The following is a 20,132-nucleotide window of genomic DNA, read 5'->3' on the forward strand; positions in this document are numbered from 1 at the left end:
TTGCAAAATGGTGCATTTGGGACTTAATTATTTTTCAACAAAATCCCATCTTCTTATACTTGAACCGGATGAACCTTTTGATTTTCTTCAGCTAAAGGCTCTTAGATTTTTCCTGTGTACGATAACTTTGCGATGGCGCCGGCGTGCCGCGGCGCTTCAAACTACTATTTCGCCATGAAGATGTTGCACAGTATTATACAAGATTGAAGGTACCCCAACGTATCATGACTGGTGGCACCTTTCAAGAGCACAAAGTTCCCTCGCAAATTAAATCGAGTGACGACGAAAAAAAGAGAGCTGTAGTCCAAAAACTTGCTAAGTCCTAGTATCTGGATCCAGTAACGTTTAGCATGATTTTTGAACTTAATTAGAGGAAATACTGACTTAATTCAAGCAGAAATACGCTCAAATTTACCGCCGAGAAGATTTCTTTATTAATCAATAAAGAAAATAATGCCTGTTGGGAGAAAAAGAATGCTTAAATAAAAAGAACAGTCACTTAGATCAAGCAGAGACCTGCTTTCATTCAGCTATTTTATTCTTGATTCAAAATAAAATCTTTTTGACGGCATACTCAAGAATTTTTCTGCCTAAATCGAGTCACATTTTTCTCTAATGAAATTCAAAAATTATGCTAAACGTTATTAAATACGGATGCTAGGACAAAGAAAGTTTTTTTAGATTACCGCTCCTCTTTTATAACGTAGTATCTTGATTTATTTTGCAAGGAAAGCTACAACCCTTAAAGGAAGCTTGTCATTCTTGATACGTTGGAGCGCCTTCAATTTCGTATGATACTGTGCAACACCTACGTCTCGAAATAGTTGCTTGAAACGCCGTAGCACTCCGCGGCGCGGAGGGCGACCAGCGTGACACGCGCACAGGCGCCTACAAACCTAACAGGGATACTTCACGCATTGCGCAACGCGTGAAGTATCCCGTTAGGTTTGTAGGCGCCAGTGCGCATTTTGCTCTGTGTTAGGCTCTAATATTTAAACTCGCGGAGTCAGCGTTTTCCAACTCATGATTTTGAAATGTTTGCACGCTCTGCACAGATTATTCTCATTTAAATTGATGAACAAAAAAAAATATGTATTTAAGGAAAATATAACATGTGTTTTGAAAATATTAAGGTGTTTCCGTATCTAATTTAATGATTTTCAAAGCTTTTTAATTTTTCTTTTCTATTTTGTGCTTTTACTGTGCTGCAGCATGGTGTATTCGCAACCAAACGCTCAAAATTGGACGTGTTTGACTGTAAAAGATCGATGTAAAAGTGAGTTAAAACCAAAGATTGCGTCCTCCTTGGTTTTTTCTCTCTCTTTTTCATTTTTGTATAGTTCCTTTCAACACAAGTTCGGCTCATTGTGATTAATATCGATGCCATCGCTTGGAAAAGGTTTTACAAATGTTTGCCACGTTTTAAAAATATAATGTTTTTAAAATGAAGTAATATTATCATTTAAAAAAAGGTATATACCTATATGCAGTATATTTTAAATCGACAATTTTATAGATAGAAATAAAACCAAATATTCACCAATGAAAATTTGGAAGATGAATCAAAAGGAGAAAGTAACATTTCATTTAAAAAATGAGTTACCATAACAACACCGTCTTCTCTCTCAATTTTCTAATTCGATATTTCTAAACTTATCTGACGCGCATGTCATATTTTTCTTACAACGCTTATGTATAAAACAACTTTCCTCTTAGCTCTGCCAAAAGTTTGAGACAGCCCCATTGGATTAGGGAAGCGTAGCCGAAAAAACTATCCAGGATAAAGAAAATTAATTAGTCGAGTGTCATGACTTACATCTTATCAAAATTGTCAAAAAGCTTTTCTTGTTAAGGAAAGATGAAACACGATCTGATAAATATCAGCGAGAGAATTCTATGCATTTTGCAAGTTTGCAAGTTTGCAAGTTCTCAAACAGAGCCCTTTCATTCAGGCGTGGATTATTTGATTAACGAATTGGAATTGCATGAACATGACGCACAAGACGTTGCCTGATCTTTGAACCTTAGAGATTTACAAGATGTCTAACTTTGCCAACAGGACTGCCGTGATGGCGAAGAGGGCAGTAAGTGTCAAATTTTCGAATTCGAGTTTCCTTCAAAATTCGTCTAAACCCTTTCGGATAAAATCACTGAGATTGCTAAAACAGTAAAATTTATCTTAATTGTATCAAAATGAGACATGTGAGAAAGCTGTAAGAGCGCAAAAAATGACGGAAATCCAGGCAAGACAGCAGTGAGTGACAATATTCTTTCGAAGAGCCAATGAAAACAGTGCTTCCAAGTAAAGTGCCGCCCTCTTCTACGAATTTCTAACTTGAAAATGCGTTTGCATGCGTGTCCAAAACGCAACCACGAAAACATGCAGAAGATAGCACTTACGGCTATCTTGCCTAACAATAACCTTGCATAAAAATACCCTTTTTATGCAATTGAAAAAAGATCAGTCAATTTTTAATCATCCAAACGAGTTTTAGGAGTCTTTCGGACGATTAGCGGCAATTTGACAAAGAACGGAAGCTTCTTTCAATAAAATTTTCCGCTCAGACGCTTCTGAGCTCGTTTTCTCAAAGCTTCATTTTTGCACTTACTGCTCTCTTCGCTATCACAGCAGAGGAGCATTGCCTCTACACTTCTTCTTAAGTGAAAATTTGGTAAGGAAAAAAGAATTCGCCTACGATTGACAGGGCGGAAGAAAATCAAGCTTCGGAAAAAAGGTGGTAGGAGAAGTTTTTAGCTTAATCAGCCGAACTTCTCTTCGTGTCAAAATTTTAAAGTTGAGGCAGATACTTTGAATGTAGAAATACGCATTACTCAGGAATACAATTTCGAATATATTTTTACGGACTGGACTCACTCTTAGGAGGCCGCACCAGTGGCGTGGCGTGAATTGCGATGTATCGATTGTTATGCCATTTAAACGTATGATAAAGAATCGATTACTAAGGTGTTCGCTGCGAACGCCCTGTTTATCGATCCTTTTCCATAGGTTTAAATGGCATAACAATTGATAAATCGCAAAGCACGCCACGCCACTGCCGCACATAAATAATTACGTCACCCAAGTAGGGAGAGGAGAGGGGGGTCTAGTAGTGGATGACGGAGGTTAATGGGGAGGGAGGGGTGGTCATGCCAAGAATAACGTGAGCTTTCCTGATGACAAATAAGCTCTAAATCTTGCTTGATTTTTATCGATTTTCTGCATTTTCCCCCAAAAAGGGGGGGGGGGGCAGAACATATATTTGGACCGATTTCATCAGAAAGGAACCAACCCACATTTTTGAAAAAATTGAGTTAAGAATTTTAAGGCAGTATATTCTACATTAATAAACAAGTTTTTCAAGCATATTTGTTTCATCAGATCGATTGAAAATAGGTACAAGAAACAAATCGAGGTATTTTCATACGGTTCTGAATTTTCCAGAGTCGTAAAATTCGCGAAACTGGAATTTTCAGCAGTGCAATGAAAGCTGAAGGCAGCCAAGTACTGCTGAGTTCGTGGAAAACTTGACCTGCCCTTATCTCATCTCGGAACATTACTACGTGCAAAATTTCAGGTATGTCAGACTTCTTATCAACAATAACATAGCTGTGCTCAAAAAATATTATTGCGAATAAATGCATTTTACAAAAGCTCCGGCAACATTGCGGGGGAGTTTTATCGCGCAGAAGATGACTCTCCACGGTGAACCTATTACGCTTCCCATCTTGAGAAAGCATAAAAAGCCAAAAACCGAGATCAACAGTGTTGTCAGTTCGTGGGAAAGTGAAAAGTTTCGGTTCGTGGAAACTGGCTGACAGGATTCCATTCTAAAGTAGGTACACTGAAAAAAAAGATTGGTAGAGTTTACCATTCCTTCACGCTGTATTTCACACTGCGTGAAGGAACGGTAAATTCTACCAATGTTCAAGTCGATTCTGCCAGAGGAATGGTTACCTAAAGCAGTATATATCAACGTTTACCTTTCTTCTGACAGAATTCACTCTGAATCAACGCTATGTGAAATACAGCTTGAAGGATTGGTAAATTCTACCAATCTTTGTTTTCAGTGTAAAGCTAAGTAGTCGCGTTGCTCATTAGCTCATATTATGAAGGCTGGCTCGCAGGAATTAGTAAAAAATAATGATATCCGACCAGTCGATCACTGGACACAAAAATGAGTAAGTTACTCGAAGACACGGTTCTAGATCACAACTGCGCAAAACACGTTGAACGCATTAGAAATTTCCGGAATCGATAACAAGTGAAAATTTAGCGCCTATAGTTTGCATCACAATCAGCAACTCCGAGCTTACCGGTCTGAAAAAACCCATGTAATTTGTCTCAATGTCTATCTCTCAATCCTATTCTTGTATACTTTGACACTTGATTTCTAAGTCTATCTGGTGGTCGACACGCAAAATTCGAAATCATACATAATCACCAGTCCTAAATTATGGCTTTTAGTTTTTTTTCGAAGCTTATCGTGTTGAGCGGAACTAGAGGGCCTGCCTCTCTTAGATACCTACTTGGCCCCTCCCAAGAAATGTGAGGGATTGTTCCAAGTAGGTGCGTGATATATCGGAACTATGTGCATCATGATGTGAGCCCTGTTATGCATGTATTGTAATTGGTCTCGGGGCTCATTTCTTAATGCACATAGTTCCTTTTGACAGAAATACGTCCAATTCTCAGCGAGAACAGCTAAAAATAGCTCATAAGATGACTCAATTTTCCTAAAATTTTCGCGGGAGGCCCTCGGGCTCTCCCTTTAGAGCTTGATAAATTCCTCAAACCCCTCTGCGGAGTTGGGGGAGTCTCGCAAACCCTTGGGATCTGCGGGACTGACGGGGGTCCGGTGGGGTATATTTTAGTACACTTTAGACCTCCTTCATGAAGTGCCCTTTTAGACTCTCACAAAAAGTTCCTGGCAGTGCTCCTATTCCATGCCTGTCAAAAGTTCCGGGATTTGGAACTTTTTTGTTACAACTTCTTCCACTATCCATGACCGTCAAGAGTTCCGGGATTCTTTTTTGATTTTTCAACGGTTCCGAGAAAGTTCTAGGAAATGCAAAAGATCCGGACCATATCGGGAATTTCGAAAGTTCCGGGATAAACTTGGAAAAATATCGAAAGTTCCGACATTTGATACTAGTTCCGGGAAATCAGTGCTCCCATTGCACGTCCGTCAAAAGTTCCAGAATTCGGAACTACCTTGTTCCAATTTCTCCCACTCCGTAACCGTCAAAAGTTCCGGAATTATTCTAAGATTTTTTCAAAAGTTCCGAGAGAGTTCCGCAGTAAATGCGAGTATCCGCAGTAAATCTCATAGGTTCCGAAACTCGGAACTAGTTCCGGGAAATGCGGGAATTGGGAGTATTGGTTCCTCTGGTTCCGCCCATAGATACACCCTTTTTGCTTAATTCCATCCTTGTACCGTGATTTTTGATCTCTCAGCCCTCCCGCATATTTTGACTCGAGAAACGGCACCACAGGCACATCGCGATACCTGGCTAACGCATTTATTTCTCAGCCGGCAACTGGAGCGAAGGGAGATACAATTTACGCTCCCTAATTAGATAAGCCGGCTCTAGCCGCGAAAAGACCAGCCTCCGAGTGACTCCTCCGTGGGGCGGGGGGCAGGGAGGGCAGGGGGCAGGGGAGAGAGAGAGTGAAGACGCGCGCGCGTTTTGGTGCAAGAAAATGAGAAACGGTGCGGAGCGGCGGCGGGGGGTAAGGGAAGGCGGGCAGGAGGGGGGTAAGGGAAGGCGGGCAGGAGGGGGGTAATTTAAGACGAAAGAAATTAATAGTGGGTACGACGGGAGAAAAAAGGGGGGCCGCGGATTACGGGACTTTGATGGTGGATGGCGATGGTGAAACCCCCTTTTAAGCGCTTCCAGCATCCTCTCGTTAGAGGCTTTATTTAAGATCTCTCTGTCTCTTGGCTTTGCCGGATCGGGTACCGAAAGCTCTGATTCCATCAAGTCAAACCGTTTCGGCTCGAAAATTGGACAGCTTTTACCGAACCAGTGTTATCTGCATTGGGAACCTTGAAAAAGAACCTATGGACCGTTCAAATATTACGTAAATCACTTTTTCCGATTTTTTTACCCCCCCCCCCCTCCCCATTTGTGACGCACCCGTAACGCAGACATGATGCCTGTGCATCTGTGATACCTTTCTTTTATGTACCCGATGTCAAAGCACGGAGGACGATAGCCGTTTTTCTATCATTCATTTTTTTTTTAAGCGGTAGTGTAATTTTCTCAAAATTGATGACTGAAATTTTGGTGAGCAAGTTCTTTCATATCAACGGCGCTCTTCTTATTTGGGAAACTTAAAAACGCGCCTATATACAGAAACTAGTTGAGCGCTCCTGTGATACAAACGTATCAGAGCTTTCCCGCTTGTTTTCTTGGTTCAGATCTCGCACTGTGTCCATTTCCCGGAACCACTTCCGAATTCCAGACCTTGTGAGATTTCCCGGAATTTTCCCCGGAACTTTTGAAATTCCCGAAATGTTCCGGATCTTTTGCATTTTCCGGAACTTTTCCGGAACTTTTTTTTGCAGGTTTAATGGCTTACATCTCTTATCAGAGGTCTACAGCCAACTTTAGAGAGAGATTTAATGTCCGTAGAGAACAGGGCGATAGGGACATCCATGCTCCGGCTTTCAAATTTCGGAACTTTTGAAAATATCTGAAAAGAATTACGGAATTTTTGACGGTCATGGAATGGGAGAAACCGGAACAAAAAAGTTCTGAATCCAGGAACTTTTGACGGACATGGACTGGGGGCATTGCTGATACGAACGTATTAGATCTTTCCCGCTTGTTTTCTTGGTTCAGATCTTGCAGTGCTCCCATATCCCGGAACCAGCTCCGAATTCCGGACCTTGTGAGATTTCCCTGAATTTTTCCCGGAACTTTTGAAATTCTCGAAATGTTCCGGATATTTTGCATTTTCCGGAACTTTCTCGGAACTTTCGAAAATATCTAAAAAGAATCCCGGAATTTTCGACGGTCATGGAATGGGAGAAATCGGAACAAAAAATTTCCGAATCCAGGAACTTTTGACGGACATGGAATGGGGGCATTGCTGATACGAACGTATCAGAGCTTTCCCGCTTGTTTTCTTGGTTCAGATCTTGCAGTGCTCCCATATCCCGGAACCAGCTCCGAATTCCGGACCTTGTGAGATTTCCCTGAATTTTTCCCGGAACTTTTGAAATTCTCGAAATGTTCCGGATATTTTGCATTTTCCGGAACTTTCTCGGAACTTTCGAAAATATCTAAAAAGAATCCCGGAATTTTTGACGGTCATGGAATGGGAGAAATCAGAACAAAAAAGTTCTGAATCCAGGAACTTTTGACGCACATGGAATGGGGGCATTGCTGATACGAACGTATCAGAGCTTCCCCCTTGTTTTCCCGGTTCAGATCCCGTCTCCTGTCCGGAAAATCCATGTTTTCCCTCGATGCCCGGCAAACGCGCTGTCACACTTTCCCTTCCCGCCCCTCCAACCGGCACCGCGCTTCGATCCGCACCGCGCAATTTTCTGCATGCGTCCAATTTGCCGGGATCAAAGGGTATTTTTGTTTATTAAAGGTCTCTCGCGCAGACGAAATAAAGAAAGACCCCCCCCCCCGCCCCTCCAACCCGAGGCTTTGAGGCCGAGACCCAAAGTCGAGTCTTGGTAAATGAGATACAAAGGGTCTCCTTTGCGGAGTTACTTTCTGTGTGGAAAGCTTTCCCGAAGATGTAGTCAATCTCTGATTAGTTTCAAGGTGTACCTATCCGATTTGCTTTTCCTGGTTCAAGATCGCCACGGTCCGTTTGGTGCGCTCAGTTCAGTTAAAGTGAATCGTCAGCTTTTGCGCAATGCATTTTGGATAGGATCAATATATCCAAAATTTTGACCATTAGGTGATTTATTTTGGAAAAATCTAAATTTCAGTCCGTAGGTAAATCATTGAGGAATGTTCGTACCGAAAATTACCCTCCAAAATCTCGAAACAAAGTCAAAAATACTGATGTTTAAAATGAACCATCGATATTAATACATTGAAATCGGTTGCAAAATGGATATAGTGCTTTCGACTTTTTTTCAAGATTTTGGAGGATGGTTTTCGGCAGGAGCATTCTTCGATGATTTATCTACAGACTGAAGTTTAGATTTTCCCAAAATAATTCACCTATAGGTTAAAATTCGATATATCGATCGAGCCCAGAATGCATTGCGCAAAAGCTGAAAATCCGCTTTAACCGGGAGCAAAGCCTGAGTATGTAAAGCTACCATTGGCTGTCAAACTTGCGTACACGTGTCTTGGTTTTTGACATTACAAGAACTTAGCGACAGTTTACTTTTTAGACAACCTAACTCCGAAGGGATTTAAAAATGTTTATGATGCCTCAGTCCCGAGGTCAATCGAGTCACGCGGAATTTTTTGCATTTTCAGGTTTTACACCACTAAAAATCGCTAATAAAATGAATATAAAATAAAATTAAGATGGACAAAGGCCGCAAAAACATAACATATGATGGAATGTTTCGCGGTGTTGCAACCACATTTTCAACCGGCAAAAAAGAGAAAGGTTTGTTTCTTTATAATTTTCCTTTTTTTGGCGGTTGAAAATGTGGTTGGAACACTGCGAAACATACCGGGGTTTTGTTTTACTTTTTAGCGGCCTTAGCCCCATTTTAAGTTGATTTCGTACCATCATTTCGGGCCGATTAAGTTGTTTTTTTTTTAAAAAAAAAAAAAAATAATAATAATGAAATGAATCTTCCTTCTGCAGCATGAAATAAAACATCAGAGCTGTTCGTAAAGCTATTGAATGCAGAGTCAGTGCTGTGGCAACTCAAATTAACAGTTTAAATGGCAAGTTGTTTCGCCGCCGGGTCTGTAGCACAAGTGAAATAATATGTGGCAAGAAGTCTTACCATGGGGGCTTTAGGTTAAAAGAAAATTTATTTTCGCTATTGCGCAGCTTTTTATATAGTTTCTCGTAGTTCTTAGCGGAAATATCCCTGAAAATTTCTTGTGGTAATATGATTTTAAAAAGAAAAACATGGACACGACTTTTGAATGATCATAATTGAGATGATTCTGCTAGTGATGATGATTGGATAATGCGTTTATCTACAGAAATACCAATACATTAGTGGTCATCATTATCTAATTGTAAGTTAAACAAGTTATACATGTATTAGTTCACCGACATTATCTTTCAAAAAAGCATTGCTAATTTGGCTACAGGTTTGATGAGGCTCTTTTAATGCTAAGGTATGACCATAAGGATTGAAGTTGAAAATGAGGATGAAGTTTCTGAGCTTGAGGTAGGGCAGAGGGAGCGGTTGAGGACAAAGCTGATGTATAGGTTGAGAATAATTAAGAGCGGATAGAGGATGAAGCTGTAGTTGTGGTTGAAGTTGAATTTGAAGCTAAGGTTAAGGTTGAAGTTGAGATTGAGGTTAGGATCGTGAATAAAGCTAGTGGCCATAAACTCTTCGTGTTGATTAAATAGTTACTTTGCTTAGGGAAGCTTGGGGTCATATTTAACTCCGTAGACACTTAGGTGTTTTGAATGATCTTGTAGATGTGACCCACTTGCTTAACTTATTTCTCGATATATAACTACAATATAACTACGCAATACAGTCACATCTGCAGAAATGTCAAAAGAATAAAAACATTCTACCTACTCAAGGCCACCCACGAGGCTATCATAATTTCCGAATTTCATTTCGCAAGGCCTCTTGTACAGAATTAACCCAAACCAAAGCTTCACTCAACCAGGTAAATTTGATACATTTTTTGCGGTAAACAGATAGGCTGGTAACGATCCTGATCCGATGGACCGCTAAACAAGGTGCGAATTCAAGTATTATGGTATGTTATCTCATCAAAACTTTTACAGAAAAACTCTATTTTTACGACAAAAATTACCGTTTGTAATTCTTAAACACGATATCGGCGTTTTTTGTTGCATACACCTAAACTTCTCGCACACAGAAAAACAATGATCCACTTGAGTCGGAGCGCACGCAAAACATTACTGTGACAGTCTGTGGTATGAAAATGTGACCATTTCAATCTCGGCTCAACTATTGCATGTTGTTTACACTTTGAATAACACAGACGGTAAGGGAGGGAACACTGCTTGATTGATAAACCTGCCAAAACGGATGTAGTGCGTAATTTGATAATATTGTTTTCTTGTGAGCGGGAAATTCAAAATTTTCAAACCCATGCTAAATAACGACAGAGCACAGGGAAGAATTTCATGAGCCGCCCTGCGCCGTCTGCAGCGCGCATGGCGCACGACCCGCTTTTGTTCACCTAGCGTTGAGAGTTTATCTATTACTTTACACGACCAGTGTGTAATTTTAAAAGTCAAAAATTTTAAAAAAATGCAAAAAAAAAGAAGAAATATTTACAAGATATACGAGTTTCTTCGCCAAGGAGCACTCCCTGCAAGAAATCGTTCACCACCCGCTCACGTCGGGGGCGCTGCGGCGTGCTGCCAGCGCGGAACGCGCACTGACGCCTGCAAACCTAAAGGACTACTTCACGCATTGCGCAATGCTTGAGGTATCCCTTTAGGTTTGTAGGCGTCAGTGCGCGTTTCGAGCTGGCAGCGGCAGATCGTCGAGGCGCAGCGTGTCATAGACTTGCCTACAATTAATAGGTCAGAGTGTTAAAATGTAAGCAATGTGACAACAAATTCGAAATTAGCAACTCAAGAAAACATCAGTTACGAAACTTGCGTGATCTTTTAGTCATTATCCGACTTATTTCTTTCGATTCTAGAGTTTTGGATCATAGTGGGCTGCGGGCACGCGGCGCTCATGAAATACTCCCCTGTGCTCAATCGGTTAAATAAAAACGTTATTATCTTGATTTAGAGGAAATTTCAGTAAACCTCTCAGCGCAAATCATCTTCGATGTGTAATTTTGACGAGGAAGATTTGGACTTTATGTTTTGCAATTGGGAACTACCATTTCTGTCTCATCCATAAAGGCACTTACATGCATAAGGAAATTACTGACAAGTACGTTGTTTCTGAATTGAGCCGGGAAGAGTAGTACCATATCGCAAAATATAGCCCATTGGGCCTGTTTCAAACTTCAACTAGAATAAAATGAAGAGTTATTTTTAGAAAATGACTTAAAAATCACGATGAGCGGGTTAGTCTTGAATATGCGTGTACACTCCTAACTTTACATTTGCGTAAGAAATATGCGTTTTCTAAAGCTTCTCATCGCAGAAACGATACTATGGCACAAAGTACGGCTAAAAGTAAAAGCCTCAAAATAGCCGCGATACAAGTGGAGGATCTCTTGTCTCTGTTTCCGATGCGCTCATCGTGACTTTTGACCCATTCTCTATGGAAAGAACACTTCTTTTTGCCCTAGCTGAAGTTTGCATGCAACAGGCCCATTTACCAAAATGCTTTTTCTGTGTTTCTTGTGTCAAAGATTCGTGCCTTGTCCAGAGGTCCACCGAAGCTGAGAACGGGAATGAAGTTGATAATGATGCGGCCGGAGCTTAGGGCAGTGCTCCCATTCCATGTCCGTCAAAAGTTCCGGGATTCGGGACTTTTTTGTACAAATTTCTCCCACTCAATGACCGTCAAAAGGTCCGGGATTCCATTTAGATTTTTCAAAAGTTCTAAGAAAAGACCGGAAAATGCAAAAGATCCGGAATATTTCGGGAATTTCAAAAGTTCCGGAATTCGGTACTAGTTCCGGGAAATGGGAGCACTGGCTTAGGGTGCAGATATGAGAATGAGGAAAACGCATTGCTCCCATTCCTGGCCCGTCAAAAGTTCCGAGATTCCATTTAGATTTTTCCAAAAGTTCCGAGATAATTCCGAAAAATACAAAAGATCCGGAATATTGCGGAAATTTCACAAATTCTGAGAAAAATTCAGGAAAATCTCAAAAGTTCCGGAATTCGGCACTAGTTCCTTTCCAAAAGTTCCGGAAAATACTAGAGATCCGGAAAATTTTGGAAATTTCGAAAGTTCCGGGATGAATTTAGGAGAATCTCAAAAGTTCCGGAATTCGGCACTAGTTCCGGGAAATGGGAGCATTGCAAATATATGAGAATGAGGAAAACGGCGAGAGGGAAGGTTCGGAGAATGACTGACCACTGGGCGGGAGGTTAAGGATGATGGATTGATAGAGGATTTCGTTTTACCTGATATCGTCGAGTGCAGCACCTGGTGCAAGCTCGCAGGATGCCGATGCGACTCACGACCGAGTGGGTGGGGCTCAGCAGCGGCGAGGGAGAGCCCGGCCGCTTCGGGGCGCCGTTGAATGGAATTTCTAGCTCAACGAACTCCCGATTCTGAAACAGACCAGGCCGCCGTTTTAATTTCATTACGCCGCACACTGGGCCGAGTCAGCGGTCAGAAGTCGGACAAAATCTGGAAACTTTCAAAGCTTAGATTTTCTGAAATATACAATAAAAATCTTTCAGATTGGCTCCATTGGTTTTACCGTGAAATTGAATTTGTCGGACAAAATCTGGAAACTTTCAAAGCTTCTCTTTTCTATAAAATATACAACAAAAATCTTTCAGATTGGCTCCATTGGGTTTTTCGTGAAATTGTATTGCAAAATCACCCTTAAAATTGAATTTCTGACAAAATTGACGTATTTTGCCGTGCTAAGGAAGAACGCCGTCTGAACATTCGAGAGTTGCCAACAGTGTTCGGAACTCACCTTTGAGTTTTATAGGAGCCATGTGGCGCATCAAGCCCGATTTTTAGGCGCCATTGAAGATTTTTTAGGGGCCAAATTGACTTTTTACCTATATATTACGGCGCATTTAGTGACAAATTAGACGCAAGATGTTTTCGTAACAGAACTAGTAAGTAGCTGTAACTTGGGGAAGACAAAAGCACTAAGAATGAAATCGTGAAGAATAGAAAAAGCTTTCACTTTTAATGCTGAAAAACTGAGTTTATTCAATTCAAATAAATTTGTTTTTCTTTCTTTATGCGATTCCAATGAAAATCCAGATTTTTAGGGGGCAATTTTCAGGGGCCACGTTGGCGCAGAGCCTTCATTTTTTAGGCGCCATGACCGATTTTTTAGGCGCATTTGGTGCGTTGGCGCCTGTTAGTTTCGAACACTGGTTGCCAAATTTCCTTCAATATAATTTTTATTTTTGAGGGAAGGTATGGATGTTTTTCCTTGAAATTTTCAGGAACTTTAGGTGAAATTGCAAACAAAGTTTTCTGAAGAATCGGGAGGAAAATATTCATAAGTTTACCAGGCAATTCGTGTTTTATTAGAGGGAATTTGGCAACGCCTGAAGGCTCATACGGCGCGTTTTTCCTTAGCACGGCAGTATTCATGTCAAAAGGAACTATGCACAAGTGGAAAGATGGGGTGTGCTCGTGGTGAGCTAAATAAGAAACAATGTAAAAGTGGATTTAGTTCCTTTTGAGAAAATGGAAAAGCGGAATTTGACATTAAATCAAAAGGAACTGAGCGCTAACTCGTGAGCCGTGGACATGTGACAAGAGCGTTGTGGACAGGGCTCATGAGTTAAAGACCGCCTTGTCGATCGTCGTCGCTCCCACCGTTGCCGCTGACGTCACTGGCGCTTTAAAATTCCCATTCATTCTTATGGCCCTCAACCAACGAGCACACTCCATCTTTCCGCTTGCACATAGTTCCATCTAGCATGAATAGTCCAAATATACGACAAAAATGTTTGAGATTAGCTCCATTGGTTTTTTCTAGAAATTGAATTTGTGACAAAATAAACATGAACATTTGAAATTTTAGCCAAAAATTTCATGTCCGACCTCTTCTATCAGCTCGTTCCACTGTGCGCCGTCCAACCAACTCGGGATAAATGGACGCATTTCTGCCAAACGGAACTACGTGCATTAAGACGTGAGCCCTGTTATGCATGTATTCTTATGGGTCTCAGGGCTCATGTCTTCATGCACATAGTTCCGTTTGATAGAAATACGTCCAAATGGAAAAGAGTCCACGCATGGCGGCCTCTCTTTCTGCGCCTTTGAAGTCGATTCAAGCTGCAGTGCTATCTCACTCCGTTAAGCTCATGACGATCAAATGGAGCGTTATATTCATTAGTTCATTCAGAGACGAGATATTTTAGCCAATCTTCCATCATACTAGGTGTAAAAAATCATCTTTTCTACTCCTTGAAAAAATAGGCAAACTTGGAGTGACCATGGGAAGATTACGGGGCAATGAAACTTATATTTTCGACGGAAGGTCAAACTAAAATTTTCAGGTATTTTCAATCAAATAGCGGGTGCAATAATTCTTTGGAAAAAAGGGATGTTCTGTAGAAAATTAGTATTTTACCGAAAGAAATCTGGCAACTTCCAAAGGCTCATAAGGCGTTTGTTCTAGAGGACCTATACAGGGAGAGTACGGACATGTCGGTAATTTTGAGATTAGGTCATGTAGCTATTAGGACCCAAAAAGACAGCTTATCTATGAATTCAAATCATCCAGAGTGATTTACAATTGTTAAGACCTGCCGTTTGTAAGGCCCGCATTTGACTTAGTATTTGCGTGCATTAACTCATTTTTGCGGGAAACGTTCATTTACTAACATTCTCAGCCATCTTGAAGTGATATGGGAAGCAGAAGATTGGCAGGAACATTTTTGTGTTAGGTTGGCTGCCCTTTTGGGCCCCAAGAGCTCCAATTTCGACATGTCCCTGCGCTCCCTAGCTAGGTACTTTAGACAAACCCATGTGGACTGAGTTTATTAGAGACGTACCGAGTTGTACCAAAGTTGAAGTGATAAAAAAGTTATTCTCTGGAATTATACCGCTGTCGTCTCTTTAATGCTGAGCGGCAAGTTATAAAAAACTTTCTTTACTAGGAGAGCCTAATTTGACCAACTATCTTGACAAACTGCTCAATCCAACTTTCATGAGTCATAAGCGAGCAAAAAAAAAAACAATTAAACACTCATTTATCTTAATTTGGTGAAAAATAGTGTCAATCCCTGTATGTAACTTGTATATTGCCCGCTCACATTGCTTTGATACAGGGGCGATTCTAGAAAGTTGGCAAAACTTTTTTTCCTCCATTTAAATATATGTGAAACAATCGATTCTTGGCTGCTTGCCTCGCCTATAGTCGATATTTTCAGTGAATTTAAATGACGGAAAAACAGTGTTGCCGACTTGCAAAATCGCTACTGCTTGGATGGCGAATGTGGGTCTAATCCAGTTTGCCCCTTACTGCGTAAAAGCAACGAACACCGGTGGCGTGGCGTGAATTGCGATGTATCGATTTTCATGCCATTTAAACCTATGGTAAAGAATCGATTATTGAGGTGTTCGCAGCGAACACCCTGTTTATCGATCCTTTTCCATAGTTTTAAATGGTATAACAATCGATACATCGCAAAGCACGCCACGCCACTGAACACAATAAAAGAAATGCAGTAATTTTAAGGCTTTTGTATGAACTCTTACTTCTACTTGGCGACAAATGAAAGTGAAGCATAAAATAATTTTGTGGGTTTCCAATTATTTCAAAATAATTGTTTGCTAACTAGTGCTAAATTGTGATTTTACTTGTATGTTTATAATATTGCTTTTAGCCGATGCGGTACTATATTGATGGCAAAGTAATAGTATTAGCGAGGGAATGAGAAATCTTGTGCATAGAAGTGATATTCTTGCGTTTGCGGAGGAGAAGGGTGCATTGTTGAGCGTTACATGGGGTCTTAAGACCAATCAATAACCAGTCTAAACTAGTGTTGTGAGACTAAAAATGAATGCTTGATACTTTGTTTTCTACGAGTAATGAATGATGTACCTACATTTAACACTCTGAACTTAGCTCTATTCAACGTTATGTAAAAAATAATAATCTTAATTTGACCAGAACTTAATCTTCAAAGATGTTCATGCTGTGAACCTCTCTATGAGTCTCAATGAGGATTGTAAGCAAATGATTTTCTTCGGCTTAAATGGACCACGCAAAAAAAAAGAAAAAAAGAAAAAAAAATCATGTAAAGGGAAGAGAGTTCGAAAATGATTTCGGGTTTTCCCTCCTTCTTTCAGCTATAAAAGTGTAAAAGAAATTGGTCGTTGTATCATATTAAGTGCAAGGTGTACTTGCCGTACAGTATTACTCTCATTCTCATTGGAGTTAACACATTGAAGAGTTTCCATTCACAAATGGATGAGAAAGAAAAATGAGCCTCAATTATCATCTTGAGCGAAGGGGAACGGCAGATACTATCATTAGCGCCTTGATGCAACTATACGTGCTTTAGGGATGTCCGTGTTGCATACCCAATAAACTGAAGGCGTTTTGGCATGCGGCCAACTCGCGGCACGAGGCTCTCATTTTCAGATTGAACTAGTTAGATATATGCATGATTCTATGTTTTTCGCAATTTTGCCGTCGGTAGGTTTTATAAGATTCCTTTAAAAAAGAAATACTAAGACTAGTGCCTTAGATAGAGTAAAATAGATAGAAAAAACATAGGTAAACATTAATTAATAGTGCCCCTTTTTTATGTTTTCCCTCGAGTAACTAAATTCACGAATTCTGCGGTTAACTTTCATGAGCCTTGACCTCTGAAAACGGATTCAGCCTTCGGAACTAGTACGTTACTCTTCGAAGAATTATTACGGGGCAAATGTTAATAATTCGATGCCAGAAACCTTTCCGTTTATTTGGAAGAGAGCGAGGAATGGAATGGTAGACAAAAATAAGCGATTCTTCACTCCGCGCACAGTGGATCAAGTCAATGGGAGAGGTCGGACAAAATTTGGAAACTTTAAAAGCTTATAACTCCGTTCATACACAACTTTGAGATTTTAAAAGTGGTTCCATTCGTTTCCTCGTGAAATTTTCTTTTTAAGGCACCCCTAAAACTTTCAAATTTGACGAATTTAACATCGAAATTTGAAATTTGAGTCAAAAATATCATGTCCGATCTCCCTGATCGACTCAATCCACTGTGCGGCGTCCAAAATGTTTACTGTTTATCGATCGGGCTCTCACAAAATCTGCGATAAGGAAATTGCAAACGCTGGATGGTTTTAAGTGTTTGGCAGCAGTAGTGCATCGTTGGCCTCGGGGCGTTCGATTAAATATTACGAGGTCAGAAGCGTTCGAATGACACTGGATTTAAGAGGAGATGATAAAAATTGATACTTAGAAAACCGGGGTGCTGTAATATGTTATGAAAGGGCTGACTAGAGAGGCGATTGGTCGGTATTGTATGGGTGTATACAGGGTGTCTTGGAATTAAACAGCCAAAATGCAGGCGGTTGTTTTACGGGTCCAAATAAGACTCTTCAACGCCTTATCAGCTGTTAAATTCCTGACATATTATAAAACTCATAGTCGAATGTGGAATGTTGGTGGAATGGAGGCGATGTCTCTTTTTTTGATTCAGTGTTCTCCATAATGGTCGAATGGTGAAATATTTTAGTTTCTCTTGTTTTTACGATAAAGGGTTAGGCATTTAACAGCTGATAAGGCGTTATCAAGTCTTAGTTTAGTCCATAAAATGAGCTCCTGTATTTCAGCTGTTTACTTAACACCCTGTATACATCCATGACAGTACCAAAAAATCGCTTCTCAAGTCTGTCAAGTCAAGTCAAGTCAATTTTTCTAAAAAAAATTTTCGTTACAATAGTACCTTTTCTAAATTTCGGAGATAGTTATGAGCCAAAACTCCTGAAATACGGTATCTCTTCATATTTTTCAATACTAAATTCATCAATGACTTCAAAAATATCAAAATCGCAAGTTGAAAGCGAGGGGCACTATACAGGGGCGGGGGGGGGGGGTCTTAGATATCTAAGGGTAAAAAACTTAGTGCTCCTAAGCCTCTCTGAAATCCCTCCTCAACTTGATTTTTACATATTCTAGAAATGGATAAGCTCAGCGCTATAAAAATGAGACGTAGACCACGGTCCCGACGAAGGGATCAGTGGCGTGGCGTGCTTTGCGATATATCGATTGATCTGCCATTTAAAACTATGGAAAAAGGATCGATTATCAAGGTGTTCGCTGCGAACACCGATACACCGATATAATCGATTCTATACTACAGCTTCAAATGAAGAAATATCGATAGTCGATCATTCACGCCACGCCACTGGAAGGGATAGGCGTTTTCGGAAAAAAACTTTACTAGGAGACAAAAAGTCTTACTTTGACTTGTAGAATTCACTCTTGTGGTATGGTCATTTAATTTTTGGACACCCTGTAGAACAGAACACCACGTGCTCTTTTCTGATGAAAATGAAAAGTGACATTTTGTCGAGAGTTCTTGCAAGAAAAGAATAGAGATCTCAAATTCTACCTGACTGTGCCTCGAAAACTTTCTGATGAGTTATCTCTGATAAAAATAGTGAGTAGGCGCTTTCTCTTAATGGTAATTTTAAAAGAAACCTGTTTTTCCTGTCCGATCCCGTTATTAAATTGACAGCTAACTTCACTGCGGAGATTCACCTCATTGCGACTTGATGAAATGTAAAAATCCGAATCATAGAGTTGCAAAATAATCAGTGGCGTGGCGTGCTTCGCGATATATCGAATGACCTGCCATTTAAAACTATGGAAAAGGATCGATAGAAAGCGTGTTCGCAGTGAACACCTAAATAATCGATTCTTTACCATAGGTTTAAATGACATATCAATCAACACATCCCAATTCACGCTACGCCACTGAAAATAATACAACTACGACTCGAGCTGGTAACTAAAGAAATTCTGTTTTAGGTAGGATGAGATTGAAAAGTGGAGAGGGATGTAAAATTGAAAGTAAATATGAGGTTTGATTTGTACAAACAAGCTTGGAGCCTCGTCCTGCTGGCACTCATACAATGTTGCCAAATATGAGTTTTACGATTGTTGTTGCGCCATAATGTACGAACGTTCTCTATGATGAAACCCTTTGCAAAACAGAAATATTCAAAGAGAGTCTCTGAAATAATGTTTTCTTTTTTTCATACATGTAATTACTGCTGTTTCCTTATTGACTGCATATTTTTGATTGCTGTTTATTCGGTGTTGTATATTCATTGTTCACCTGCTTTAATATTTTTTGTCCATGATTTCTTATTCGGTCTTAAGAATAATCGAAATGTGGTGGCAATGAGATAGATTCATCAATTCGGAGGGGGAAGGGAAATCACAGCGCGGTTCTTTTGAAGAAAACATCGATTTTAAGACTGACTTTTATAATTTTAAAAAATTATAATGGAAAATGGAATGAAGGCATTCAATTTTCAAAATTTGACGAAAACTCGAAACTTAAAAAAATATCTCAAAGCTGAGTGAATACAAACAGTTTTGAAATTTTCATGAAATTGCGCCTTCTGTCTACGCTAAGCAATCTACGGTGCGAATTTTAAATCTGTATGATAGGAACTCACCTCACTAACTTTCTAGATTATTTTACATTGCAATTGAAATTTCATTTGAATTCTTCTAAAATGGTGAAAAATAGATTTAGCTATGATAGCTGGAACTACAAATATAGCTGCGTGGCTTGGGGAAGAAACAATAGAGATTTATAAGCCGGTGGCGAGGCATGAATGATCGATTATCGATATTTCCCCATTTGAAGGTATGGTAAAAAATCGATTATTGAGGTGCTCGTTGCGAACGCCCTGCTTATCGATCCTTTCCCATAGATTTAAATGGTAGATCAATCGATTTATCGCGAAGCCCGCCACGCCACTGATATAAGGGTCACTTTGGTGTAGCAATATACATATACGGATAATATTGTGAAAAGTATATAAGGAAAATTAAAAAAGAAAAAGACTCAATTTGGTTAGACACAACAGAAAAGGACTTGAAGACAAAAGTAAAAGAAATACATCAAAACGAAAGAAAAATCACTGAAAATTTATGAAATTTCATTAAAACAGAATCTAATTCTCAAAAGCCCTGGCAGAAACGCGTATTCTTATGCAATCAGACGATTCAAGCACAGCTCTCCAAATCATTCACGATCATCAAATCAGGACTCCAACGTGAATATATTAATTTAAAGCGAATCACGAGACTGAAGCTGAACAGAATTGGACAACACAATGAAAAAGGAATCAAAGACCTGATGTAAATAAGAACACACGACG

The 20,132-nt window shown here is 39.9% G+C and overlaps 1 protein-coding gene across 3 annotated transcripts in view; it reads right to left on the reverse strand.

The window, feature by feature from the left end:
* Shal (Potassium voltage-gated channel protein Shal) overlaps positions 1 to 20,132 on the reverse strand; it is a 142,257-nt gene that overhangs the window by 42,144 nt on the left and 79,981 nt on the right. For 2 of the 3 annotated variants that reach the window (XR_011900654.1, XM_072305235.1), the window contains exon 4: positions 12,206 to 12,355. Coding sequence is in view for 1 of the 3 variants with exons in the window: in XM_072305235.1 (XP_072161336.1) it covers positions 12,206 to 12,355 (150 nt within the window). In the remaining 2 variants the exon portion in view is untranslated. Of the gene's footprint in view, positions 1 to 12,205; positions 12,356 to 20,132 lie in introns of those variants that run through there. The other variant, XM_019059026.2, reaches the window with a different exon arrangement.

The sequence above is a fragment of the Bemisia tabaci genome, chromosome 10, assembly GCF_918797505.1.
Source record: "Bemisia tabaci chromosome 10, PGI_BMITA_v3".
Lineage (NCBI taxonomy): Eukaryota > Metazoa > Arthropoda > Insecta > Hemiptera > Aleyrodidae > Bemisia > Bemisia tabaci.